General features: G+C 50.6%; 1 protein-coding gene across 1 annotated transcript in view; it reads left to right on the forward strand.

The window, feature by feature from the left end:
• mapkbp1 (mitogen-activated protein kinase binding protein 1) overlaps positions 1-15641 on the forward strand; it is a 56420-nt gene that overhangs the window by 13986 nt on the left and 26793 nt on the right. Inside the window, exons 3-8 of the mRNA XM_080523534.1 lie at positions 8725-8787; positions 10731-10788; positions 12880-13050; positions 13529-13666; positions 14270-14452; positions 15226-15243. Of these exons, the coding sequence (XP_080379660.1) occupies positions 8725-8787; positions 10731-10788; positions 12880-13050; positions 13529-13666; positions 14270-14452; positions 15226-15243 (631 nt within the window). The remainder of the gene's footprint in view (positions 1-8724; positions 8788-10730; positions 10789-12879; positions 13051-13528; positions 13667-14269; positions 14453-15225; positions 15244-15641) is intronic.

The following is a 15641-nucleotide window of genomic DNA, read 5'->3' on the forward strand; positions in this document are numbered from 1 at the left end:
CTAGTAAGAGTCTGGATTGTGTTAGCCTATTATCCCACCATGACCGCTCCTAACCAGGCCTGCTATCTCCACAGTAAGTCTCCCTCCCTTACACATGGTTAAACAGAGGTATAGGTCATGTAAACAAACGTCATGCTTTTCTCACGATCGTATCAGAATACAGTTTCTTAGAAGCAGCCTGTGTCTCTATTGATGAAGCCATATTGATTGACCTGTAGCTCTCTCTCACACGTTCAAAGTAGAAATGTTCGTCACCCCCCATCAAATGTTTAACACAGACTTCTATGATAGTTTTGATGAAACAGCAGGGAAGCATTGTTATGCTCAGATAAAGCCTAGTTATTGCTCCGCAGCGAGAGAGTGTCATTTGTTCATATTCAAAAAAAGTGTCTCGGATCCTTTTAGTCTCCTCATTTGTGGGTGAAGCGCAAAACCCTAGTGTTGTGGGCGTGGGAGGAACGGCCCCTCTATCACATGATGTTCTTAATCACATTACCTCGTTAGGCTTTAAAGCTGTATGTGTGTGTGTGTGTGTCCTCTCTCCCCCTCCTCCCTCTCCTAGCATGCTGTCAGATTCCACAGAGGCTGTTTGAGTTTTAGGAACTTTGTCACGTTGTTTTTCATGTCTTGTTCCAGGGGGGCCCCCCCAGGCCTTCACAGTCAACAAGCACTTGACAATTAGCCTTAACTGAACCAGCAGGGCTAACAAACAACCATCTGTAGGCGGGGAGAGAGACTAGTTCCTCTCAGGCGAAGATAAGCTTATAGATTCCGTTCCCGCATCAGAGATTGTGTGTTGGACCCGGGTTCTGCTTTGTCAGCTGCTTGAGCCTGTAAGCTGTGGAGGCTGTGGAGGCCCAGAGCTTCTCCAGAACCGATGGGTCCACACAGATGTCTGTGTGTGGAGAGGAAGCTGGCTCACCCTGCCGAGCGGGGGAGCAGTCACAGTCCACACAGCTGTGACGGCCAGGCTGGGTGTTGTTGAAGACGCCAGGCGGTTGTTGAAGTGGGTCTAATTACCGCCTAGTTTCTCTGTAATGTAATTACACGTCGAACAACATCGCATTGTTTCGGGGTTGATGGTTTGAGAGATACGGAAGCTATGGGTGCAGATGGTGTGGTTGGGAGAGTATCTTGGTCTGAACACTTGATTGGCTGAGTGGAGAGCGTGGAATGTTCCGCAGGGTCAGATGGTTCCTAGTCTATGGGGGTGTTGGTTCCAGTGTTTCCCACAGGATTTTGTGAGACTGTGGCGGGTGGACATCGGACCCTGTTTAAGTCTTTCGGACCCTCTAAAGTCTTTCATCACAGACCGCCACAGTCTAGGTAATTAATGGGAAACGCTGGGTGCCATCATGCATCTCTCTGAGAGATCCTCTCAGGCTAAGCTAAGTGCTGCAGTGACACACCAGACAGACGTTCCATCTGGGCCGAGACAGTATTAATTAAAGATGACCCGGCCTCGTCCCTACAGATGTTCCCCCGCTTATGAGTCCAAACGAATGTGCTGTGCTATGGTAACGTCCTCCTTTCAGACTGGATACTGGCGGTCTCTCAGCTCCGCGCTGAGGAGACCTGGGGTTGTTTGGTTTGTGGCCATGAGCATACATTGACACATGACAAGATGTTCTATTGATTCAGTTCAGTATTTGATGTATACATAGCTGGCGAAAGTGATGCCTCCTAGGATGGTAAATAGTGGATGTGTTTAGGTTTGGATAACTTCTAGTACCTAGGCTTGGTTGCCTTGTTAGCTATCAGCAAGACAAGCAGCAGGCTAGTATATACACACTCTTCTGCTGGCCGGCTGATTGGCTGACTGACTGACTGACTGACTGGCTGGCTGGCTGGCCATGGGGAAACTGGTAAATCTGGATCCAAAGGCTTATTTGCAGAATGACTAGTGAATACGACGTCTGTTTGATTTACAAGGCGGAGGAGTAACTTTGTGTCCCCTAGAGGGGAGGACAGTGACATCATCTATGCTGCTCTGTCTCCCCTGTCTCCAAGCACATGGATCTTTGTGGAGGGCAGATATAATCACTTTGTTGTCCTTGTTGACAGGTTTTTACCCACATGACATCCCTATTATGAAAGCATGAATTGTAAGGGCGCATATGCGGCACGCACTACTGTAGGCTATAACATGGCACAGTGCTAGAGAGACTTCCTAGAATCCCCTGCCATCCATCCTGAGTGTAGAAGAGTGAATGTGGGTCGTGTTGACTGAATGAAAGGGTCCCGTGGTACTGCAACGCGCGTGTGTGCGTGTGAGAGAGAGAGTGTGCTGGCGTGGAATAAACGCCCCTGAGTGAACACTGAGCAGCATGGACGTCCCGCTGCAGGGGGAATCTGCCACGCATGGCAGGATGTGTGTCAGAGGAGGGAGAGAACCCTCGGCTATCCCACTACACGCTGACCGCACTGCAGCAAACTGGGTCAGTGGCACTGAGGATGGGGAAGGGGAGAGACGGGCCCCCCCGGGGGGGGGGGGAGACGAGAGGGGTTGAGACTCAGAAGAGACGGGTAGGTACAGTAGCGAGAGAGAGATGGAGATGGGGAGTGGGGGCGGGGGGGGGGGGGGGGGAGGGTTTGAGACTCAGAAGAGAGGGGTAGGTAGAGTAGCGAGAGAGAGAGAGGGGTAGGTCGAGTAGCTAGAGAGAGAGAGGGGTAGGTGGTAGAGAGAGAACAATGAAGAGGGTTAGAGGATGTAGGGAGAGAGACGGAGGGAACACTGCAGTCAATTAGTCATAGTTAGTTGGCCCCCGTACGTGGGAGTGGGGTACGCTGCCGCTCAGGTAGGGTGGGAGGAGTGGGCTTCGCTGCCTCTCTCTGCTGCATTGCAGTGCTGGGAGGGTCTTCCTGCGGTACCTACCACGCTGCAGCCTCTGGAAGAACAAGGTGTGCAGACCCGCCCCCCCCCCCCCCAAACCCCAGTCCAAAGTCACTGCTGTCTCGAGTCACCAAATCCCCCCCCCCCCCCCCCAGTGTAATCCCAGAGCAGTCTCAACGCAGCACTGGGAACATGCAGGAGGAAGGTTGAGACAAAAGTGTGGAGAATACAAACGCGCAACTCAAATGAACACAGAGAGTGAAGGCTAAGTTATTGGACCTACATGATGTGCTGTATTTGATCTCCACAGTGGACTTTCGAGTTGAAATAAAGGTTGAATGAATGAATGAATGAATGAATCTGTTCTCTGGAACAGCATCCCCAAGTCCTTTAAATCTAAACTCCAAACCCACTTGTATTCTTTAGCGTTCCCTGACTAACCGACTCTTGCCTTGTTTGTTTTGACGTGTTTTGACGTGTTGTTCTGTTCCTCTGTTTCTGTTGGTTGTTTATTTTCTCTGTTTATTTACACTTTAGGTGCTTACTTTTACTGTGAAGCACTTTGGTTGACAAGTGTCATGTTTAAATGTACTATAATACATTGATTGATTGAGACCCTAGTTATTAGGATGTCATGTCGTCGACAAAGTAGCCTTTCATGTCAGTCTGTATTGTACAGCAGTGGAGGCTGGTGGAGGTTTGATATCGTTCCTCATTCGGGTTCCGTGCATTTCAATGAGCCCATCCTCCGATTTCTGCCTCCCCCCTGGGGTTCAACCCACATGAAGTATTTGACGAGATTGTCGTCATTAGGATTTGAGGCTGTCTACAAAATAGGCCGTTCTCTCAGTCAGCGGTCAGTGTGTACCTTCTCCCGGTGTTGAACCGTGGGTGAGCCGCGTGGCTGAGGATGAGCTTAGCGCCTGCAGACCTGCAGCTGGGCGGCGTACGGAGAGGAGATGACGAGGCGCAATCTGTTTTCTCTGAGTGCAGGGAGAACAACTAAGACAGGGTCGACGTGACGACAGACCGGGAGCACAGGGTCGAGGTCGATACGCATTTGTATTCACCCAAACACACGGGAGGTGAAGTGAAACGTGTGGTAAACAAGGGAGCGTTTTTTTTCTCCATTCCACAAATTGAATGTCAAGTCAGTTCTGGTTTTGAGTGAATCAGGAGTAGACACCGGCTCTTACCCTGGTGAGGAGGACCAGATGGGCTGTGGCTGGGTAACTGATACCCCCCACATCGCTGGTGGAAAACCCTGTGGGGCATATGCACACACACACACACACACACACACACACACACACACACACCAACCACACACGCACACATGTGCACACACCCACCCATACACACACATACACACACACACACACACACACACACACACACACAGTGACCACCTGTCAGTCTGCTACACCCATGCACCAGATGGACTGTGGGTGGGGGGTCATGACTGTAACACAGCTATGAATTAGCCAAAGCTAGGTGGGGCCATTGTTTTAACTGCCCCCCCCCCTCCCTCCCTCTCTACTGCATTTATTATTTATTCAACCTCCCCTTGAGTATATTTGTTAAATAATAATTTTGCAGTGGATGCTTGTGGAGACAAAAATGGGTTGACGGGCTCATTGTAATGCATGGAATGGAATGAGGAGTAGTGTGTTTGATACCATTCCTCATTCCATGCAAATATAACGAGCTCGTCCTCCGAATTCTATTCCTTCATTATGAGTGACAGCTTCCACTGAGCTTGTTGACTGTACAGCTTTCTCCGGTCTCACTCTGTATGCAGACTGTTAGCTCTCAAATGAGTCAATATTGAATTTAAAGTTGCTTTGAAGTCCGGTGGAACAATCTTAATTCTTCCTTCTTCTAGCATTGTGACCTGCCAAGGGCCTCTGGCAGTGACTTTGTCTTATGATGACTGTTGGACAGATGATTCACTCACTTAGACAAATGTACTTGTTGTTAGACGCTTTGTTTGGATAAATGGCGTCTGCTTAATGCCAAAAATGTAAAAATAAATAAATAAATAAATGTTCTTAGTTCTTAATCTTGGAGCTCAAGATGATGTGTGGCTTAATACCAAATGTCTTCTTGGGCAATAACAGTTTAAAGGGACTCCTCCCGACGAGAGCTTGTGCAAGCGTATCAATATTAAAGGTGTTTATTCAGCTCAGAAGTGGACCACACCACTGCTAGTGTGGTCGAGCAGGTTATACTCAAGCTGCCGTTCCTCGCAACCCAGAATTCTCTGCACGGCGTGGTCCACGTGAGTTCTGTAGAGAGGCGTTCAGCTGTGTCTCTGTGGAAGCACAAGTGTCTTATCTAGGAGAAGAAACCAGCTCAACTACCCCGACCTGCTCAAGGAACTGAGACACAACTGACCCGTACGTACAGTCAAAACTGTCAACCAAGCATGCCTCAGTCAGGGTTAGGCCCCGGACACGCCACGCTAGACCATCTGTTCATTAGGGACAGAGCCAATGCTTTCTCTATGGGAGCCGTCCCTCCTGACAGCAGAGGTGGTCAGGGTCTGTCTGTTTCTGACATTCTGGCAGTTTCTACGGACTCAAACTTTCCACGTTCCGGTCGTCTGTTTAGCCAGTTCAAAACAAGGTTTCGTGTCGAGTTGCTAGGTTGCGTTGTCCAGTTGCTAGGTTGTTTCAAAAGTCACACACAAATTAAACCGTGATTTCATGCATACGTGTTGTTTCATTGATCACTTTTGAAGACAGCTGTAGAAGTTTCTCATTACAAGCATTACACTTATTACACTTATAGTACACAGACTGCCAGTTGGGGGACTTTCTTGTATTTTCTTGTGTGTGCGTGTGTGTGTGTGTGTGGGAGGGGGGTGTAGGTAGGTGTAGGGGTAGGTGTTCCTCCATAGACAGTGTTGTCTCCATCATAGCTTTGTGTATGAATAAACAGTATGCTTGTGGACAACGGGGCGACCCCTTTACCGTCCAGGGTCAACAGAACAGCTGACAGCTGGTGGTACAGTCGCACTGCGAGAGAGAATGAGTTAGTGTTTGTTGGACAGGAAGCTAACTCGTGGCTTCAGTCAATTACACTCTCTTCCTCTAGTCATTGATCCGAACGCCGCTGTGCTGTCTACAATCAGGCTTCTCTGTCCCTCTCTCCATATAGCCTCCCCTGGTATATATAGACCTAGGCCTACCAGCCAATCCAATCATGTTATTACTGACGGTTAGTGATCAGCTGTCCTTTGACTCAGTCAATAGCTTCCACCACTCTGGACAGTCTGTTTGTCTAACTCTGTCTCTGTCTCTCTCTGTCTCTCTCTCTCTCTCTGTTTCTCTGTCTCTCTCTCTGTCTCTGTCTCTCTCTCTCTCTCCACTTTAGACAACCTCTTTGTCTCAGAGCACGAGACATGTTTACATCTACAATGCTGTTCCTTGCTGTTCTGCATTCATCTGTTCTGCCCCACTTTATTCTCTCTCTCTCTCTTTTCTTTACCATATGAGAGCTACAGTAGTTGAACTGCAGCTGTAGAGGGAAGAGACAGAAGAGACAGAAGAGTGGTTTGTGGTGAGGAGATGAGTAATGAGATATTGATACATGAGATCTCTGCCCTCCTCCTCCCTCCTCTCCTCCCTGTCCCCCCCTTGGCTCTCAGCAACCATGCCTCAGCTTTGACGTTACCACTGCCACAGGCCCATGAAACACACACAACACACACACACACACACACACGCAGTCAACCGCTCACCCGCTCGCTCCCCCTCTCTCTCTCTGTTCTGTTTACAATGTGCCAGCGAGGGCCAGGGGTGCTGGCTGCTGGCCAGTTCCTGTAGCAGCAACCTCCCCTTTAACAGCCCTCCAGTCACAATCCCTTTAAGAACCAATCACAAGCTTGGAACCAGGCAAGGGTGTGTGTGTGTGTGTGTGTGTGTGTGTGTGTGTGTGTGTGTGTGTGTCTGTGTGTGTCTGTGTCTGTGAGTGGCCCAGGTTAGACTAGGGTCAGGGAGGGAGTCATCTAGCCTTGTGTATGAATGCCTTGAGGGGGAAGAGAGAAACTCATTCATGATTACAGGAAGTGATTGATTTCAGTTATTTCTTTCCATTTTTGGAGTTCTCTGTGGAATGATATCAGATTTGGCTTTTCTTCCCTCTGCTTTATGTGTTGTTCCAATGCAAACAAAAGAAATAAACACGTGAATACCAAAGGCTTTTGTAATTGCAAACATGTTCTGGGAGAAGTGGTTCATTATCTGACAAAAGTGCAGGGCTGCCAGTATCTTTGTCCATGACTGTATGTGAGTAACCTAGGGGTGAGTAGACACAGGGTGGGAGTCAGCTAGGCTTGTGTACGGACGAGATAAGAGGGGTGTCTACCCCCCCTAGGCCGGTCACGGTGCTTAGATGTGACCTGGCCTTCAAGACCCAGCTACCAGGAGGCTGATAGGCCCCTGGATGAGACTGTTGGCCAGGCAGGAAGAGGGAGAGATGTCTGGCTGTAGTAGACACAGACAAAGCCCTGGCTTAACCTCTCCCTGCTCCTCCAGAGGAGTTCACTGAGGGCGGGGGGGCCAGAGGAGGTGTAGCCCAAACATGACCACACGTGTTGTTGTACCGGTCCTGTCAGAGCACGCCTTGTCCACGGCAAAAACAGAGGCCATGCCAAGTTGGCCAGGCGCGCCAGAGCGGATTTAGTGTTGGGTAACTTTTGGCGTGGCGTATCTGTCAGTTTACGTTACTCTGCCGCAAGCGATGCTGTTTAGCTGGCGACTGGACAGGAGTCTCTCCCTTTCTCCCTCAATACTAGTGGTAGTCCATTGTGTTTGTTTTTGAATTCTGAGTGTACTGTACTGAATCCTCTTCTTGCATGTCCAAACACACTGGATTTTACTGTCTCTTTAGAAAGAAAAACACATTAGAGGCTGTTTATACCCTTTTCGTAGCTGCAGATATCCAGCCTGTGCCTGTCTCTGTAGCTCAGACAGCTGTTGTGGTGGGGCTGTTCTGATGTGTTCTCTATAGGTTACCTTTCTTTGTATCCCCTCGTGACTTCACAGAGCCTGTCTCTTTGATGGTAAACCTGCACCTGGGGGAGTGGTGTTCTGTTCTCTGTTCAAAGGCCTTTTCAACGACGGCATCACACGAGCCCTGTCTCTCTGTCTCACTCTCTGTCTCTGTCTGTCTGTCTGTCTCTGTCTCTCTCTCTCTCTCTGTCTCTCTCTCTCCCTCCCTGTCTCTCTCTCTGACTACTCCATCACAACACAGTCCTGTCTCTCTCTCCTCCATCACAACACAGTCCTGTCTCTCTCTTTCTGTCTCTCTCTTTCAACGACGGCATCACACTAGCCCTGTCTCTCTGTCTCACTCTCTGTCTCTTTCTCTCCCTCTCTCTCTCTCTCTCTCTACTCAATCACAACAGAGTCTGACCCTGCCCTGACCTTTAGCTCTCTCTCTCTCTCTCTCTCTCTCTCTCTCTCTCTCTCTCTCTCTCTCTCTCTCTGACGACACTAGAAGGATCGTCTCATCTCTGTCCTTGTAAATCCTAAAATGTCACTCTCAAACGTTCACCCACAGACTCTTTCCAGGGCCTGAGTGGATTTGGAATCACACTGTGCTCTGACCTAAAAACACAGCAGACTGCAGTAGAAATGGTTTTACGTAACTTTGTTTTAGAATGACTCACGGCCTATTCTAGGCTAGGTGGTTTGTGATGAGGAATTGGTCATTTCCTGTTGTTGGGCTGACTCCGTAAAGTATTTTTTTTTCTTAACATTCACTTTCTCTCCAGGCTTTTCTTTTAGTTTGCAGGACTTAGCAGTTGACTGCTAGGGTGTGTGCGTGCGTGCGTACGTGTGTGTGCGTGTAGGCCTAACCTCTGTTCTCCTCTCTCTCTACAGATGTGTGGTGGTGTTGCTGAACCCCAAGAAGAACAAACAGCATCATATCCTCAACAGCTCCAGGTGAGAGACACACACACACACACACACACACACACACACACACACACACACACACACACACACACACACACACACACACACACACACACACACACACACACCATGAGGCCTGCTCTCATTCACACACCTCAGCCACTGGAAAGCGGATGCAGTCACATTGTTTTAATGCACACACCCTTTCAGCTTTTTTTGATGTGACCAAGTAGACCTCTTTCATGTGACGGGAACAGCAGTGGCTTTGAAGTCGTGAGCCTGGGCTCCTCCTGTCTGTGTCCAGACCAGGGGAGGCTGGCGGAGGTAGAAATCGGAGGACAAGCTCATTGTAATGCATGGAATGGAATAGGAAATGGTATGTGCGGGTATTCCGTTCCATGCATTACAACGAGCTTGTCCTCCGATTTTTCTACTGGTGCAGATCTCTTGTTCGGTCATTAGGCCTTGCTAGATACAACCCCGGTGTTTTAACAAGTCACTCATAAGGACCTCGGCATGGTAACCCAGTACTTTACACATCACTCTTGTTCCCTCTCAGTGTTTAACAAGTCACTCAGGCCCACCTCCCTCCCTCTCACTCCAGACGGGCTATGATTACAAAGACACATGGCCGTGTGAACACATGACCCCCCCAGCCACATGTAGCCCCCCCATCAACCAATTAGTTTTGTGGCTGGATGCGAAGACACAGTTAGACCGTTTGTTCTAAATCCTCTGTGTTTGTCTTGTTGGACGTAAGAGGATTGAACCATTTAAAAGGTGCTAATCTGTCATTCAAACAACAACAAAGACAGAGAGAGAGACAGAGAGAGAGACAGAGAGAGAGAGAGAGAGAGAGGCCTCCCTGACACGTTGTGTTGGTGAACAGCTGAGTGACAGGGCTGGAGAAACGGAACCACTCCCAATCTCACAGACCGAGCTATGGATGCAAGGACTGACCGTCCATGAGATCTACATGATGGTTTTAGCTGTCTTTTGAAGCTGTACAGTGTTTTGTTTACAACCTATATGTTCATTTAAAGTAAAAAAAAACGGATGGCCCGATTACAGATTGCCCCTTTAAGTGAACGCACAGTCAGTAAGGGTTGTGTTCTTTATGCGCGCCTGGCTGGAGGCTGTTGGACCTGTATAATCTCTCCTCCGCCCTCCTCACAGAGCTTATCAGTGCCTGCTCATTATAGCCGAGATATCAGATGACAATCACAGGTTTATGACAGCATGTTTATGACAGCCTACCCCAGCCAGGCCAGATGCATTTGCTTAGAAAAACATGTGTGGAAAGCTGCCTGGCCTCAGAGGTGCAGTTCCAGTCTAAAACGGACTTTAGTATGTGTAGTTCTGCACAGTACCCTGATAACGGACTCGTGGGTAGAAGAGACGCCGTGAGACCGGACGTTGCACATTGAGCCAACCGCGCAGCTCGCCTACTGTTGTATTTGGTTAAACCCGAGACTGGGGTTGAACAACGTTTTTTACCACCACCAGACACAGTACGGTAATACAATTTCACACTGCGCTGTTGATACAGTGGCTATTGTGAAGGACTTCCCTCCTGTATAAAGTGTTGTAGCTTGTTTCAGTCGTGGCGTACAGCGCTTCGTCATCCGTGTTATGATGTCTGGTGGATGTGAGAGTGCCGTTAGTACAGAGAACAGACAGGAAAAGCCCTCTTGAGACCAGGACGCACAGCAGGGGAGGCCGGGGGAGGCAGACATCAGAGGACGGGCTCACGTGTGTCTGATACCGTTCCTCATTCCGCCCCATGGGTAACAACGAGCCCGTTGGCCGATTTCCACCTCCCCCAGCCTCCTCCCCTGATGTGCGGCGTCAACGTCAACAGTAATGCAATCACTCCTCTCCTCGACCAAGACCTATTGACTTCTTCTCCATTAACGAAATGAATGGAAAATGACTGATTTCCTCTCCTTCTTTCTACCGTCTCTTCACAGGAAAACCATAACCACGTTATCCTTCTCCCCCGACGGCAAATATGTGGTTACCGGGGAGGTGAGTCTTATTGCCGTTGTCTGTGTGCAGCCCAGTGTGATGATGTGGTTACGCCGGCCTCCGCGGATGAAAGAGCAGAACTATTTGATCTGCTCCTCCGCATGGCAGGGCTGTCCACACAGCTCACAGCCCACAGGTCATAAATGTATTACTATATCTACAGCTCACATTCCACAGGTCATAAATGTATTACTATATCTACAGCTCACATTCCACAGGTCATAAACACACACACACGCGCGCAGACGCACGCACATACAGTGAACAGCACATTATATTACTATATCATCTATATCTACAGCTTACCATCCACAGGTCATAAAGAGAAGAGCCTACTGTATCTACAAAGTACAACTGATGGGCCGTAAAAACACACACACACACACACACACGCACAGACACCTTGCAGGCCATAAAGGGATTACTATCGACTCCTGATGAGTGCCAGTCCCAATTCAGTTCCATGTTGTGGTTGTGTTTATCAGGAGTCTACTACACTATGCCACTGCAACATCAACAAAGACCTGTTTTCATTCAGTAGCTATGGAGGGTCAAACTAGGCACCATTGTGTGTGTGTGCGTGTGTGTGTGTGTGTGTGTGTGTGTGTGTGTGTGTGTGTGTGTGTGTGTGCACGCGTGTGTGTTCTGTCTAATCCTCTGCATCCACTGACTAAGAGCCTATTAGACAAGTGTGTGTGAAAGTGAATGTGTTCTCCCACGTTGCCATGGAAGCGGGGGGGCACGGTGCCAGACTCTGTCTGCCGCCTGAAGGAGAGAGAGAGTGTGGGCGGGAGAGAGGGAACGAGGGGAGAGTGGGAGAGAAGGAGAGGAAGGGAGCGATTAAATAAAAGAGAGAGGGGAAAAGGCAGGAGGGGGGGGGTAGAGGAGAAACTCGGGGAAAGGGAGAGAGAGGGGGATGTAGGGAATGAAAGACGAGAGGGAGAAAGAGATGGAGAAAAGAAAGAAGGGGGGAGAAGGAGAGAGAGACATCCAGGGAGGTGTCGACAGCAGAAGCCCCCCCCCCCCCCCCCCCAGCAGCACGTGTCCCTGTCTCAGTAACTGCCTGGTGGGTGCTGCTTGGTTGGTCTGACCCACGCTGACACCTGCTGCTCCATGCCCCCCCCACAGGCAGGTCAGGTGACCTCCACCCCCAGCCTGCCTCTGTCCTCCTACCTAACACGGGCTAGGCCTCACCGCCTAGCTGGCCTTTCTAAACTGACATTCCTCTCTATGGAGGCACATCAAAATGTTTTTCCATGATCCTCCATCCAGCAGTCAAGCGACGCCTCTTTAGAACATAATCAGTACGGTGCAGTTGAAGGATTTATTTTCAGTGGGTCAGATGGATTTCTTGCCTTATCACCTTTATCGCCTCCTGACGCTTTTATGGCCAGTAGAGAGCCTGATAAGGAGCTGCAGGGGCCTGCAGAGCTCCTACCTCCTACTCACCTGCTGTAGCAGGGGGAACCAGGGGGGAACCAGGGGGGACCAGGGGAGAAGCCCGGCAGAGAGGGGTTTAATGAAGGTCCTCCTGTCTTGAGCCTGTCCCTCATTCACTCTCCCTGATCTCCCTGGGTTGAATAACATCAGGAATTACCAACTTGAGCAGGCAGACAGGCAGACAGGCAGACAGGCAGACAGGCAGACAGGCAGACAGGCAGACAGGCAGACAGGCAGACAGGCAGACAGACAGGCAGACAGGCAGACAGGCAGACAGGCAGACAGGCAGGCAGACAGGCAGACAGGCAGACAGGCAGGCAGGCAGGGTGGGAGCGAGGGATGGAGGGCGGACAGACAGACAGGCAGGCAGGCAGGCAGGATGGGAGCGAGGCATGGAGGGCGGACAGACAGACAGGCAGGCAGGGTGGGAGCGAGGGAGGGATGGGGGAGGGAGGACAGACAGGGAGGGAGGGAGGACAGGCAGGCAGGCAGACAGACAGTGTGAGTGTGTGCATGGTTTATCCTAGTCTTTACAAACTACAAATCACTCTCTCTCTCTTCCTCCCTCTCTCTATCTATCTCCCCTTATTTCCTCTTCCTCTTTCCCCATTTCCATCCCTTCATCCCCCCCCTCCCCCCTCCCGCCTCCAGAGTGGCCACATGCCTGCGGTGCGTGTGTGGGACGTGGGGGAGCGGACGCAGGTGGCCGAGCTGCAGGAGCACAAGTACGGGATCTCCTGCGTGGCGTTCTCCCCCAACAGCAAGTACATCGTCAGCGTGGGCTACCAGCACGACATGATCGTCAACGTCTGGGCCTGGAAGGTACACACACACACACACACACACACTCATCCACCTTACCCAACGACACACCACGTAGCTCCCACTCCGTTCTCACAGGGTCATTAACTCTCCATTGTAAAAGAGAGAGAGAGAGTCTTCAGCTACTTGGCTGGTTACATAAAGGTTGACCCTAAGAATCGTCATAACAACAGTATCCCCTTCAGCATGTCCATGATCTACAGTTCACTCGTTCTCTCCTCCTTCTCCCTGTCTTCTCTCCTCCTTCTCCCCGTCTTCTCTCCTCCTTCTCCCTGTCTTCTCTCCTCCTTCTCCCTGTCTTCTCTCCTCCTTCTCCCTGTCTTCTCTCTTCCTTCTTCCTGTCTTTCTCTCTCTTTCTCCCTGTCTTCTCTCCTCCTTCTTCCTGTCTTTCTCTCTCTTTCTCCCTGTCTTTCTCTCCTCCTTCTTCCTGTCTTTCTCTCCTCCTTCTTCCTGTCTTTCTCTCTCTTTCTCCTCTCAGAAAAACATTGTGGTGGCGGCCAACAAGGTGTCCAGCAAGGTGACGGCGGTGTCCTTCTCAGACGACAGCTCCTACTTCGTCACGGCGGGGAACCGACACGTCAAGTTCTGGTACCTGGACCACACCAAGTCTTCTAAGGTAGCCGCCTCACACCGACACCCTAACCCTAACCCTGGACCACACCAAGTCTTCTAAGGTAGCCGCATCACACCCACACCCTAACCCTAACCCTGGACCACACCAAGTCTTCTAAGGTAGCCGCCTCACACCGACAAAGCCCTGGACCTATCTGTTAACTCACCTGTCCTCGTGATTCTCTGGCCTCTCCAGAATGCTTAGCGCCCTGAGTTATTCACCTCACATGAACACACGTGAAGTGCGTTCACTGTTGACTGGTACAGTAGCAGGTGGGAGGCTGTGGTAAACCCTCTGGAGAATGTCTCTCTGGTCTGATTTAAAATGACGTCGTCGTGCACCACTTTTAACCCACATACTGTAGGGCTCATGAAAGTAAAAAAGTAAAAGTATTTTTTTTAAAATAAAAGGTGAATAGGATGTCATTTGAGACTCTCCACCTCCCTTCCCTCCCTCCCTTCCCTCCCTCTCTTTATTCCCTCCCTTTCCTCCCTCCCTCCCTTTCCTCCCTCTCTCCCTCCCTCCCTTTCCTTCCTCCCCTCCCTTTCCTCCCCCCTCCCTTTCCTCCCTCCCTCCCTTTCCACCCTCCCTCCCTCCCTCCCTCAGGTGAACGCCACGGTCCCTCTGCTGGGCCGCTCGGGCCTCCTGGGGGAGCTGAGGAACAACTTCTTCAGCGACGTGGCGTGCGGGAAGGGCCGCAAGGCGGACAGCGCCTTCTGCATCACCTCCTCCGGCCTGCTCTGCGAGTTCAACAGCAAACGCCTGCTGGATAAATGGGTGGAGCTACGGGTGAGTAGAGTTGGTTTGTAAGAGTTGGTTTTGGCTTTTAGTGTCTCAATGCTGTACTGCAGGGGAGGCTGGTGGAGGTAGAAATCGGAGGGCGGGCTCATTGTAATGCAGGGGATGGAATAAGGAATGGTATCCAACACCATTCCTCACTCCGTTCCATGCATTACAATGAGCCCCGTCCTACCTCTACCAGCCTCCCCTGCTGTACTGTACAGTGTAGGACTGGTAGACACTAGAGGCCGTTTAGAGTACTGTGGCTGTAGTAGGCGGTGTCAGGCGTGGGTAACAGTATGTCTTTGTGAGTCTCTGTGAGATATCATCTACGGTAGTATACAACCGTGGGAATGGAAGCGGAGCCCATGGACACAGGACCGCTGACACGTTTGTATCAGGGTAAACTTTGCCCAGAGGATTACTCACTACGCTGCTTAGGTCACAGTTCACAAATGCTTTAGCAGCTTACAGTATAAGCCTTTCTTTACAATCTACTTTTCAATCTACAATCTTTCAAGTCAACAGCTACGCACTCGGCGGCCGGGGTATGTGTTAGTTTCAGGGGGAGGCCGGCGGAGGTAGAAATCGGAGGACGGGGGAGCTCATTTTGGAAATGCAACGGAACGGAATGAGGAATGGTATCAAAGCCGTTCCGTCCATTCCAACGAGCGTGTTCTCCCTTCTCTACCTCCGCCAGCCTCCCCTGGTTAGTTTGTCCATGCTGTCTAATATTAGTCTCCCCTTCTGCTTCTCCTCCTCCTCTTCCACACACTGTCCAGAAAAACGACAGTATCACAGTAAGTCCTCTTATCTGCCCGCTAGACCTCCTCACTCTCATGTCACCTCTGAAAGCTGGCATCCGCCCCGCCACCAGTCACTGAGCATCCCCCCATTGGACGGTTCCATAGAGTGTGCGCTGTCAATCATACCGCCCACCCGTCCACCCTTATTGGCTGTGTGATTGTGACTGTGCCCCCCCCCCCCCATTCTCAGATGTCCCGCCCCCGCCAGCTGCCAGACCAGACATTGGCCCATCCATGTTGTCACTCACAGCTGAACCCCCCCCCCGCCCCCATCACTTTTGATCATATCACACTTCAGAGTCCAGACCAGGTGTGACTGCTGGGTTGCATGGCGTTCGGTGGTCTGAGAACTTCCATGTGTATTCGGACATGGTTTCACGCAGGCTTTTATA

The sequence above is a fragment of the Nansenia antarctica genome (assembly GCF_963989245.1).
Source record: "Nansenia antarctica genome assembly, chromosome: 1".
Taxonomy (NCBI): Eukaryota; Metazoa; Chordata; class Actinopteri; order Argentiniformes; family Microstomatidae; genus Nansenia; species Nansenia antarctica.